General features: G+C 46.5%; 1 protein-coding gene and 1 pseudogene across 1 annotated transcript in view; one reads left to right on the plus strand and one right to left on the minus strand.

The window, feature by feature from the left end:
• The window catches only part of DOP1B (DOP1 leucine zipper like protein B), a 122,137-nt gene that overhangs the window by 512 nt on the left and 108,337 nt on the right, over positions 1–13,288 (plus strand). Inside the window, exon 2 of the mRNA XM_037984775.2 lies at positions 7,487–7,650. Coding sequence (XP_037840703.2) covers positions 7,513–7,650 — 138 coding nt within the window. The 5' untranslated portion in view covers positions 7,487–7,512. The remainder of the gene's footprint in view (positions 1–7,486; positions 7,651–13,288) is intronic.
• Positions 11,105–12,708, minus strand: LOC103218571 (large ribosomal subunit protein uL3 pseudogene; annotated as a pseudogene).

Raw genomic sequence — 13,288 nt, forward strand, 5'->3', positions numbered from 1 at the left:
GGGGTGGATCGCGGCCCGCGCGCTCTCCCGGGGCGGGCCCACAGCGAGACGCTTAGCCTTTGTTTGCTCGTGCGGTCCTGGCTGGGGAGGAGACTGGGGACGCGGACCTGTGAGAACTGAGGGCTTTCCTCGTCGGGGAAGACCCCAGTCTTCCAGCCAGGCCTCAGGAGATGGTATGCGGGCCGCAGTGCGCGCTCCACCATCCTGGCCCCTGCGTCCTGCGGGGTTCCCGACTGCTCGCGGGGACTATTACCCGCAGGTGTTGCCCCACACTCGCGACTGCAGCCCCGCAATTGGGAAGACTTTGCTAGGATTTTTTTGGTAAGGTGATGGAAGACCGTGCCCCCGGCCCCACAAGCCTCCTGGCATTAGGTGGCTTAAAATTTTTCCAGTACAATTTGATTACCACTCTGAAAGACCAAATTCAAAACAGTGTGTCCCAGAGTTAAGACCATTGGTGATGAGTGTTTCTGTGCTGTAGACTAAGGATCGTTATCAATTTTATTACTAATAGTGCATATTTGTTATCTGTTGCTAAATGTTTTTGCTTATGTGGTAGGGTCACTGTGTCCTCATTTTCATCGAGCTCAGAAATGTTCTTTCATATAAACATATTTACAGTGAACTTTTTTGGGATCTGGCAGTTGGTTTTTCTCTTGAACTTGTTTTTTTCTTTTTCTGTATTATTATTACTATTATTATTATTATTATTTTGAGACAAAGGTCTCACTGTGTTGCCCAGTCTGTTCTCAAACTCCTGGGCTTAAGCAATCCTTCCTCCTCGGCCTCTTGAAGTGCTTGAATTACGGGTATGAGCCACAGTGCTCAACCCTGAATTTGATTTTCTGTGAAATTAAAAATGGGTAAAGTGAGAGATTTCTTGCTGACATTTTCGATTTTAAGGTATCTGAGTAGATACACTTCTTATGTGATTACTTCTGTGTGTCTAGTTATCTATAGGCTGTATAACTGTCGGTTTTACTGAACTGTTCAATCTCTCACAGGAGACATATCTAGGATAGATTGCAAGATCATTGGCAAAAGAGCTATTTAAGGACTGAACCAATAATTTTATCACTAGCATAATGTACTGGAGACCCCGTACTATCTCATTTCCCTGAGCTCGAATCTGGTTCTGCCAGCTGCTGGGTGTGTGACCTGGGCAATTTTCCGAATGGCCTGACTTCCTAATACCCGTCTCACAGGACTCGTGTATTGCATCAAGAAATGCATGCGGCCCAGTGAGGTGGCTCACACCTGTAATCCCTGCACTTTGGGAGGTCAAGGGGGCGGATCACAAGGTCAGGAGATCAAGACCATCCTGGCCAACATGATGAAACTGCGTCTCTACTAAAAATACAAAAATTAGCCGGGCATGGTGGCGTGTGCTGGTAGTCCCAGCTACTCTAGAGTCTGAGGCAGGAGAATTGCTTGAACCTAGGATGCAGAGGTTGCAGTGAGCCGAGATGGCGACACTGCACTCCAGCATGGCGACAGAGCAAGACTCTGTCTAAAAAAAAAAAAAACAGAAACAGAAAAAAGAAGAAAAGAAATGCATACGTGAGGCTGGGTGCGGTGTCTCATGCCTGTAATCCCAACACTTTGGGAGGCCACGGTGGGTCAGGAGTTCGAGACCAGCCTGGCCAAAATAATGAAACCCCGTCTCTACCAAAAATATTTTTTTAAAAATTAGCCAGGCATTGTAGTGGGTGCCTGTGATCCCAGTACTTGGGAGGCTGAGGCAGGAGAATCGCTTGAACCCGAGAGGCAGAGGTTGCAGTGAGCCAAGATCACACCATTTTATTCTATCCTGGGTGACAAGAGCGAGACTCCACCTCAAAAAACAAAAACAAAACAAAAAGGAGACCGGGCACAGTGGCTCACACCTGTAATCCCAGTACTTTGGGAGGCCGAGGCGGGAGGTTCACCTGAGGTTGGGAGTTCAAGACCAGCCTGACTAGCGTGGAGAAACCCCATCTCTACTAAAAATACAAAATTAGCTTGGTGTGTTGGCAAATGCCTGTAATCCCAGTTAGGAGGCTGAGGCGGGAGAATCGCTTGAACTCGGGAGGCGGAGGTTGCGGTGAGCTGAGATTGCGCCATTGCACTCCAGCCTGAGCAACAAGAGGGAAACTCCATCTCAAAAAAAAAAAAAGAAAGAAAGAAAAAAAAGAAATGCATGCATTTTCTTGGAAAATGGTGAATTTTCCAAGCTCGTCCAGAAGACTTGCTTGGTAGCATACCACATGCCCCATATTTTGAAATAAAGGAGCTTGCATGAATGACAATTTCCAAACTTCTCACCTGTGCTGGTAGTTACACCAAATAGCACTTTCTTCATATGGCCAACCATAACACTGAACCGCTCCAGCTACCTGCTCTTACCTGGCTGATGCCCTCCTTGTCATGAGCAGTGGCGTCCCTTGCCACCCCACCTTCTAAATACACACCTTATTGTCAATACACACCTTATCACAGTCCTCTTCCTGGTAACTCCAGCCGCCCACACCTCTGAACTTTGAGGACTCTTCTGCCGGTGGCTGAGTTTCCTCTTGCTATCATCAGACTCTGTCATTTTGTCCACCCTCTGTCACTTATGTGTGTTAAAAAGAGCAAGGTCACTTTTTCCACCCTCTGACACTTATGTGTGCCACATTAAACTGAGATTATGTATTTAGGTATTTTAATGTGAGCCACATTAAACTGGAATTATGTATTTAGGTACTTCTACTTTTAATAGGCTATGAATGATGAGAGTAGGGACCATGTACTTCCACTTTTATTAGGCTGTGAACGATGAGAGTAGGGACCTTGTCTTATTTATGTTTCTTTCCCCCATGTTTAGACATTTAGAAGAGTGAACAGACTGTGCCCCATTGGAGTATTGCAGTGGTTTAGAGATGCTGGGTTTCAGAACTGTGAATTTTCTGGAAAAAAAATAGTATGGACTGTTTGGATATATCAACTTCTTAGTCTTTACTTGGCAAAAGGAACAAACTACCAGCTCTCATTACCATCTTTTCCTTAATATTTTCAAAACGTGTGAAGGCAGTTATTTCAGAAAAAGGGACAGGCCTTCCCAGGAAGCATGAGTAGACGGTCTTATTTTGTGGCTGGGTGTGCAAGGTGCAGTATATTTTTGCAGAGAGGCATGAATGCAGAGGCTCTGTGGCAGGATGGGTTTGTCCTGGGGTTGGAGGGTGCAGTGAGAAGTGGGTAGAGTCTTGAAGCTGGAAAAGGGATTGTTTGGTTCTGTTTTGAGCTTTCTTTTTTTCTTTTTTTTTTTTTTTTTTTTGAGACAACGTATCGCTCTGTCGTCCAGGATGGAGTGTGGTGCCACAATCCCAGCTCACTGTAACTTCCACCTCCCAGGTTTAAGCGATTCTCCTGCCTTAGCCTCCTGAGTAGCTGGGATCACAAACATGTGCCACCGCACCTGGCTAATTTTTTGTAGTTTTAGTGGAGACAGTTTCTCCATGTTGATCAGGCTGGTCACAAACTCCTGACGTCAGGTGATCCACCCGCCTCAGCCTCCCGAAGTGCTGGGATTACTGGCGTGAGCCACTGCGCCCCGCCTTATTTGAAGCTTTATGGAAACAATTTTAAACATGGCAGTTGTATGCATTATGTTTTAAAAGGATTCTTGGAGCACTGTGTGTAAAGGCACTGGAAAGGGGCAAGTGTGGGAGAATCATTGGGAAGCTTCTGCAAACATGCAGGGAACAGGCAGCCCAGACTGCGATGCGGCGGAGATGGAGAGCAATTGAGTCAACAGGTGTTTAGGAGGAAGAGACAAAGAGGACTGGGGTTGAGTGTGGCAGGTGAAGAGAAGGAAGAGTCTAGAATGATCCCACAGGTGAAGGGGCTACTTTCTGAGAAGGGAAAGACTGGAGAAGGAGCATATTGAGCAGATGGAATTGAGAGTTTAGTAGTTTTTTTTGTTTATTTCTTTGGGACAGAGTCTCGCTATGTCATCCAGGCTGGAGTGCAATGGTGCGATCTCAGCCCACCGCAACCTCTGCCTCACAGGTTCAAGTGATTCTCCTGCCTCAGCCTCCTGAGTAGCTGGGATTACAGCCACCATGCCCGGCTCATTTTTCTGTTTTTAGTAGAGATGGTGTTTCACCATGTTGACCAGGCTGGTCTCGAACTTCTGACCTCATGTTCCACCCACCTCAGCCTCCCACAGTGCTGGGATTACAGGCATGAGTCACTACACCCGACCTAGTTTTATTTTTTAAAACAGCTTTATTGCGCTATAATTTGCAGCTCATAAAATTCATTCAAGTATGTAATTCAGTGTTGTTGTCTTTGAGACAGGGTCTTGCCATGTTACCCAGGCTGGTCATAAGCTGCGGGGCAGAAGCAGTCCTCCCACCTCAACCTCTGGAGTAGCTGGGATCACAGGCATGAGCCACTGTGCCCAGATAATTTCAGTGATTTTTTCCATACATTTACAGAGTTGTGCAAGCATCGCCATCATCCCATTTTAGCACATTTGCCTTACCTCAGAAAGATCGCCATTTCCAATGGTGGTTATTCCCTGTTTTCACCGCACCCAGGCAGCCACTAACCTACTGCCATCTCTCTAGATTTGCTTGTGGAGGGCATTTCATATCAATGGAATCTTACAATGTCTGGTCTTGTGTGTCTGGCGTCTTCCACTAAGCGTGTGTTTTCAGGGTGCATCGATGTTGCACCACGTATCAGTACCTGGTTCCTTTCCATTGCCTCAGCGTTCCTTTGTGGATAGACCATATTTTGTTGATGGATGCTTGTCTTTAGTTAATTCAGGCTGCTCCAACAAAATAGTGTAAGCTAGGTATTTCTGTTATAAGTAACAGTAATGTATTCCTGTAGTTCTGGAGGCTGAGAAGTTCAAGATCAAGATGCTGGCAGATTCAGTGTCTGGTAGGGCCTGCTAGCTGTGTCCTCACAGTGGAAAGAACAGCCAGGCTCCCTCAGGTCTCTTTAATTTAATTTATTTATTTGAGACAAGGTCTCATTCTGTTGCCCAGACTGGAGTGCAGTGGCATGATCATGGCTCACCACAGCCTCAACCTTCCAAGCTCAAGTGATCCTCCCAACTCAGACTCCTGAGTACCTGTGACTATAGGCATGTACCACCACACCTTGCTAATTTTTGTATTTTTTGTAGAGATGGGGTTTCACCATGTTGCTCAGGTTAGTCTCGAACTCCTGGAGTCAAGTGATCCACCTGCTTTGGCCTCCCAGGATTTCAGATGTGAGCCACTCTGTTCAGCTAGTATCCCTTTTAAAAGGGCATTAATCCCATTCCAAAGTCTTCACTTTCTTTTTTTTTTTTTTTTGAGACAGAGTCTTGTTCTGTCACCCTTCCTGGGGTACAGTGGCACAGTCCCGGCTCACTGCAACCTCGACCTCCTGGGTTCAAGCAATGATCATGCCTCAACCTCCCAAGTAGCTGGGACTACAGGTGTGTGCCACCATGCCCAGCTATTTTTTTTTTATTTTATTTTTTGGTAGAGATGGGGTTTCACCGTGTTGGCCAGGCTGGTCTCAAATATCTGACCTCAAGTGATCTGCCTGCCTTGGCCTCCCAAAGTGCTGGGATTACGGGTATGAGCCACCATGCCCGGCCGCCAGGGAATGTTGGTAGAGGAGGAGGAAAGAACTTCAGAGAGGTAGGTGGGAAACAAGCTCTGGGGCTGGAGGGGCCAGAGGAGTATGTGGGCCAAGCGGAGGCTGCTAGGCTGCTTGGAGAAGAAGTGGTCTGCTGCAGAGTGCTACTGAGAGGTAAAGTGAGGAAACAGAAAGGACCTCTGCCATTGGTGACTTGAAAGTAGTGGTGGTTACCAGGCGTGATGGGTCATGCCTGTAATCCCAGCACTTTGGGAGGCCGAGGTAGGAGGATCACAAGGTCAGGAGTTGAAGACCAGCCTGACCAACATAGTGAAACCCCATCTGTACTAAAAATACAAAAATTAGCCAGGTGTGGTGACACGTGACTATAGCCCCAGCTACTTGGGAGGCTGAGGCAGGAGAATCGCTTGAACCCAGGAGGCAGAGGTTGCAGTGAGCCTAGATTGTGCCATTGCACTCCAGCCTGGGCAACAAGAGCGAGACTCTGTCTCAAATAAAAAAAAAAGAATAAAAAGAAAAGAAAGTAGTGGTGGCCTGGTGAAGATTGGATTGGGTCTGGAGTGATTGGATATTGAAGTATGAGATTTCATGAAATTTTTATAACTGTGCTGGCCCGTAAATGAAAGACTCAAGCTTAAAGAACGTGTTGTACCTTCAGTTCAGTTTCTTCCATTTACCATATTTGCCTTTTTATTTGATTGACTATATCCAACTTGTTTAGCAATCTACCCAGCTAACTGCATTCACTCGTGTTTAACTATATAGCATTGCTCTGTATCTGTCTTTCCTTTCAGACTGAGTGTACTAGTGAAATACTATTTGTCCTCGTTATATCAGTTAGGATTGTGGTTGGCTATAACAGAAAACCTGATTGAACAGAGGCTTAAACAGCTGTTATGTGCAGAAAACATACACCAGACATTACAGCATCTGGAGTTGGCGTGCGGTACCTTCACCATACCATCTGGGGCTGCAGGGGCTCTGTCATTCCACTCAGCCATCGTTAGTTTGTGACTTTTGTGCATGTTTCATGACAGTTGCAAGATGTAGCTTCACTCCAACATCATGCCTTTGTTCCAGGCAGAAAGAAGAAGAATGGAGGGCAAAAGACTTATGCCAGGGAGTCTGCCTCCTTTCCAATTGCCTTTTTGACCCACAGCTTCTACTGACATCTCATTGGTCAAGAGCTATCACGTGGCCAACTAGATGCAAGGGAGTCTGGGAATTATAGTGTTACTGTGAACAAAACCAGTGCTCCCTTAGTATAGAAAAGGAGAACAAGGCATGCTGGGTAGATGCCTGCCACACTTTAAATAAAACAGCCAGGTATGGTGACGCATCCCAATAGTCCCAGCTGCTTGGGAGGCTGAGGTGGAAGGAAGGATCACTTGAGCTTAGGAGGTTGAGGCTGCAGTGACCCATGATCATGCCACTGCACTCCAGCCTGGGTGGCAGAGTAAGACCCTGCCTCCAAAAAATAAGAAATAAAAAATAAAATAAAAAATTCCATATGATAGGAGGGGCCGTGCTCATTCAAAATTACCAGCTGGCGACAACATACAGTCTAGCAGCTTTGGAGCTTTGATCCTGGAATTAGTTTTGTCAATTACTTGGAGCCCTAGCACTCTTATGCTGTCTTCTCCTGTTTCCTGTTCTCCCCCCGAATCCACGAGGGTGGGAACTGTTTATCTTTCATCTCCCACAGTGCCTGGCCCAGAAGCCTTGCTAAATATTTGAACAGGATTGCCCAGTGAGTTTGTGCACAGTAGTGTTTGTGGACACCTGTCTTCTGTAGCTCTGGGTTGGGAATGATTTGTATCCCCGAATGGCTCTCTCATGTGGTTATTTTTTGGTTTGCTTTTAGATACTTTTCTGCTGTGAGAATGTAAGATGGATCCAGAAGAGCAGGAGCTCTTAAATGATTACAGATACAGAAGCTACTCTTCAGTGATTGAAAAGGCTTTGAGAAATTTTGAGTCCTCGAGTGAATGGGCGGATCTCATATCTTCACTTGGCAAACTCAACAAGGTATGTCGGGTGTATCCTATTTGGATTGCGTGGAGGTGGGGACGTAATTGTCTTTTTATTATTACAAGAAATTACATGGTTATATTATTTGTCTTTTATAATCTTTATATTATTACATATTATGCAGTATAATCTGTATGTTATTTCAAAGAAATACCATTATATATACAAGGATGATTACAACAATTAGAAAATACAGAAAAGAAGAAAACCACTCATAATTCTGTCCTCTAGTGTTACCCACTGTTAACCTATCAATGTATGTACCTCCTTCCAGCTTTTTCTGAGCATAAAATTATATATAATGCTCATGTAGTTGAACAGTCTTTTTCTTAACAATATTTATGTCTAGACAAGATACAATTTAAAATTGTCAAATTAGGCATTCAAAGACTCTTCTTTGTATACTCCTTAGGATTTTTATTTATTTTTCTTCTTTGATCTACTTTTTTGATCCTTTTACTGCTGTCTGGTAACTCCTAGAAGAATAAAAGTTGAAATAAATATTGAAATCTGCCCAGAACTTGTGTGTGTGTGCATGTGCGTGCTTGTGCGTGCATACGTGTGTGCGTGTGTGTGTGTGTGTATGAAGTCAGATCTAGGAAAACCAAAACTGGTCAAATGTGGGCTTGACCTTGTTCTCTATATCAGGGATCCCCAAACCCTAGGCCGCTAACTGGTACCAGTCTGTGGCCTGTTAGGAACGGGGACGCACAGCCGGAGGCGAGCGATATGAGCGCCAGTCTGTGGCCTGTTAGGAGCGGGGACGCACAGCAGGAGGCGAGCGGTATGAGTGCCAGTCTGTGGCCTGTTAGGAACGGGGACGCACAGCCAGAGGCGATCTGTATGAGCGGGCGTTACCGCTTGGGCTCCGCCTTCTGTCACGTTAGTGGTGGTACTGGGTTATCCCAGGAACCCTATTGTGAACTGCACATGGGAGGGATCTAGGTTGCATGCTCTTTATGAGACTCTTTTTTTGTTTTGTTTTTTTGAGACAGTCTCACTCTGTTGCCCAGGTTGGAGTACAGTGAGGCAACCTCGGCTCACTGCAACCTTCACCTCCCAGGTTCAAGCGATTCTCTAGCCTCAGCCACCTGAGTAGTTGGGATTACAGGCGTGCACCACCACGCCTGCCTAATTTTTGTATTTTTAGTAGAGACGGGGTTTTGCCACGTTGGCCAGGCTGGTCTCGAACTCCTGACCTCAAGTGATCCACCCACCTTGGCCTCCCAAAGTGCTGGGGTCACAGGCGTGAGCCACCAAGCCTGGCCACTCTTTATGAGAATCTAACTAATGCCTGAGGATCTGAGGTGGTACACCAGCAGATCTACAGTTTTATCCTGAAACCAACCTTCTGCCCTCCCGCCCCTCCGCCACCCCATCTATGGAGAAATTGTCTTCCACAAAACCGGTCCCTGGTGCCAAAAATGTTAGGAACCACACCTCTATATAAGTGACCTGTAGACGGGAGCATTATATTTTCCCATCCTTTCTTTCCCAGAAAGAAAGTGACACAGGGACCTTCAAGTGCTCAGATGACCACTACAAGATGTGGGTAGATGATATTTGGGCTTAGAGAAACTGTACCTGGCTCTGTTGCTGTTTGAACAGGACCTGAGTTTGGAGCCCAAGCGCTAGGTGGGAGTTAGGAGATGTCTCACTCTGCAGATCTCGGCTCCCCAGGCCAAACACGCCAGGGGAACTGGGGTGAGTAAAGAATTTCAGCAGCCTGACCCTGCAGCCCCCACAGATGGCTATCAGGCATGCTGGAGATAGGCAGCTCTTACAGCTTAGCCGGTAAGCTGCTGGTCTTTTGCAAGGCATATTTACGACATGTAAATGTTACGGCCTTATGCTGGCTGGGGTGGATAAATGTTTCTAAGGTCTTTAAAACAGGAAATAAGGGCTTGCAAATTCTTTGGTTGTACAGCTCTATCTCAGGAATTCTCCAGGTGATTGAAGACTGCATTTACAGACTTGCATGAAGGTGGATTGCTCTTTTAGGGGAAAGGGAGAAGCAGTAGAACCCCATTGAGTCCCACATTCTTCTGGATGTTTCACTGTTTCAGTACTCAGCCCTCCTGGTTTATAAGAACAGCCTACTTTTTTTTTTTCTTTTTCTTTTTCTTTTTTTTTTTTTTTTGAGGCAGTCTTGCTCTGTCACCCAGACTGGAGTGCGGTGGCGCAATCTTGGCTCATGGCAACCTCAGCCTCCCAGGTTCAAGTGATTCTCCTGCCTCAGCCTCCCGAGTAGCTGAGATTACAGGTGTCCACCACCATGCCCAGCTAATTTTTTTGTATTTGTAGTAGAGATGGGGTTTCACCATGTTGGCCAGGCTGGTCTCGAACTCCTGACCTCAAGTGATCCACCCACCTCAGCCTCCCAAAGTGCAGGGATTATAGATGTGAGCCACCGTGCCCAGCCAAACAGCATATTTATTGTTAGGGAGGGAACAGTCTTCATTATTTCTGTTTTTTTCTTTTTCTTTATCAAGATAAAATTCACATAACACAAAATTCACCATTTACCCATTTTAAAGTGCACAGTTAAGTGGCCTTTAGTACGTTTACCATGTTGTGTAACCATGACTGCTCTCTAGTTCCACACGATTTCATCACTCCAGAAGGAAACCCATACCCATGCAGCCGTTCCCCCCATCCCCCTCCCCCCAGCCCCAGTGACTACAAATCTACTTTCCCTCTGTACGGACTTTTCATGGAAATGGAATCATACCATATGTGGCTTTTTGTGACTGGTTCATTTCATTTAGCATAATGTTCTTGAGGTTCATCCATGTTATGGTATGTGTTAGAATTTCCTTCCTTTTTATAGCTGAATAATACTCTGTTGTGTGGGTAAGTTACATTTTCTTTTCTTTTCTTTTTTTTTTTTTTTTGAGATGGAGTCTCGCTCTGTTGTCCAGGCTGAGGTGCAGTGGCACAGTCTCAGCTGACTGCAACCTCCACCTTCTGGGTTCAAGCGATTCTCCTGCCTTAGCCTTCCAAGTAGCTGGGACTGCGGGTGCACACCACCATAGCCAGATACTTTTTGTATTTTTAGTAGAGACGGGGTTTCACCATGTTAACCAGGATGGTCTCAATCTCCGGACCATGTGATTTACCCACCTCAGCCTCCCAAAGTGCTGGGATTACAGGCGTGAACCACCGCGCCTGGCCTCAGGTTGTTTTTTTTGACACGGAGTCTCACTCTGTCGCCCAGGCTGGAGTGCAGTTGCATAGTCTTGGCTCCTGCAACCTCCACCTCCTGGGTTCAAGCGATTCTCATCCCTTAGACTCTGGGGTTACAGGCATTAGCCACCATGCCTGGCTAAGTTTTGAATATATATATATATATATATATATATATTTTTTTTTTTTTAATACAGATGGGGTTTCACCATGTTGGCCAGGCTGGTCTTGAACTCCTGACCTCAGGTGATCCACCTGCCTCGGCCTCCCAAAGTGCTGGGATTACAGGCATGAGCCACCATGCCCAACCTATTTTCAGTTTTTTTTTTTTTTTAATGATAACCATCCTAGTGGTGTGAAGTGGTCTCTCCCTGTGGTTTTTTTAAATTAATAATATTTTAAAGGTAACTTTTATTGAGGCCCCACCAGGTGCAGAACCTGTTCCTGGCGTTAAACTCCTTCTTCCTTTGCAATTTGGTCTTTCTCGAGTGGTCCCATGAATGCTTTCTTCTCCTCCATGGTCTGGAAGTGGCCATGGCCACACTTGGAGGTGGTGTCAGTGAACTTAAGGTCAGTGTTCTCCAGAGCCCGCCGTTTGGTCTGCACCATCAAAGATGTGCAGAGAATGAGTAGTCGCTTCTTGGTTCCCACCATACAGCCTTTCAGCATGACAGAGTCATTGGTCACTTCACTGCAGTGGGCAAAGCCACCCAGAGGGTTGATGCTCTTGTCAGACAGGATGTGGTCCGTGGAGGCATTGTTCTTGATCAGTTTGCCGACCTCGGTAAGGTAGCGCTAGCCAATCTTATAGATCTTCTTGTTGATCTCAGTGTGGTGATGGTCGCCTTTCTGTCCAATGCATGCCATGGAGAAGGCCACATGGGCAGGATGCCATGCCCCAATCCAGGCCACCTTGCACAGGCAGCGGTGGATCTTGTGGGACAGCTTCTTGGTGTGCCAACAACTGATGACCTCTTTGTAGCCTTTGCCCTTGGTCACCCTGATGATGTCGATCATCTTGTCCAGCCCAAATGCTTGGTTCACAGGTACCTGCTCCTCTAGCCCCTCCTGGGCCCAGTCCAGCTTCTCAGCCATGGTGCCTCTGTTCACTTGGCTCTCCATCAGCTGGGCCTTCTTCTGGCACAGAGGAAGCAGGCGCGTCTGGGTGTGGGCAGTGACGCAGGTGACTTGGCAGTGCTTCTTCATGCTACTGAAGTCTTCTCCAGCTGCTTCTTGCCATCCTCATCCTGCCATTTCTTGCAGTACTTGGTAAAGGCCTTCTTCTTAGATTTATGCCGGTTGTTAGAGAAATGCCTTTTGCACTTATCGTTGATGTGCTCAGCAAAGATGGTCTTGAAGGTCCTGAGACCTCAAGGGGTTTCCACGTAGCCCGCAATGCCCACAACCACCATAGGTGGTGTCTCCGCAGTGGTCACGGCCTCCACCAACTCCTTCTCTTTCACCTTGGATCCTGGCCTGTCGACTTCCCGTGTGATGTGGGTCGTGCCAGCCTTGTATCCCAGGAAGGCTGTGACGTTGACCAGCTTGGAAGGGTCATCCTTAGGGAAGCTCTTTACCTTCCAATGATGCCTATAGCTGTGCTCCCATGGCAGGAAGCAGAGGGATCCACGTCTGGGAGTGGAGAACTTTCTGTGAGACATCACACCATCAGATTCCACTGGTAGAACTCTCCCTGTGGTTTTGATTTGCATTTCCCTATGACTAATAATTTTGAGCATCTTTTCATGTGCTTATTGGGCATTTGTGTATCTTTTTGGAAGAAATTTCTATTCTAGACCCGGCGCGGTGGCTCACGCCTGTAATCCAAGCACTTTGGGAGGTGAGACCAGCAGATCATAAGGTCAAGAGATCGAGACCACCCTGGCCAGCATGGTGAAACCCTGTCTTTACTAAAAATACAGAAATTAGCTGGGCATGGTGGCGTGCACCTGTAGTCCCAGCTACGCAGGAGGCTGAGGCAGGAGAATTGCTTGAACCCGGGAAGTAGAGGTTGCAGTGAGCTGAGATCGTGCCACTGCACTCCAGCCTGGGTGACAGAGTGAGACTCTGTCTAAAATCTGTGTGTGTGTGTGTGTATATATATTTTATATGTTATATTATACGTATATATGTATATATATACACAAAATTATCCAGTCGTGGTAGTGCATACCTGTGGTCCCTGCTACTCAGGAGGCTGAGGTAGGAGGATTGCTTGAGCCCAGGAGATCAAGGCTGCAGTGAGCCATGATCGTGCCACTGCACTCCAGCCTGAGTGACAGAGCAAGAGCCTGTTTCCAAAAAAAAAAAAAAGACATAATTTTTTGTTAGAGAAGTTACCTGAGGAATCCCAGCACGGTCTCCTCTTGGATCTCATTTCTTGTTCCCTGCTGCTGTGATTAACTATTGAGTTCTAGCAGCCACCTTGAAGAATTTGCAAGATACAGTT

Source organism: Chlorocebus sabaeus, chromosome 2, assembly GCF_047675955.1.
Source record: "Chlorocebus sabaeus isolate Y175 chromosome 2, mChlSab1.0.hap1, whole genome shotgun sequence".
NCBI classification, from domain to species: domain Eukaryota; kingdom Metazoa; phylum Chordata; class Mammalia; order Primates; family Cercopithecidae; genus Chlorocebus; species Chlorocebus sabaeus.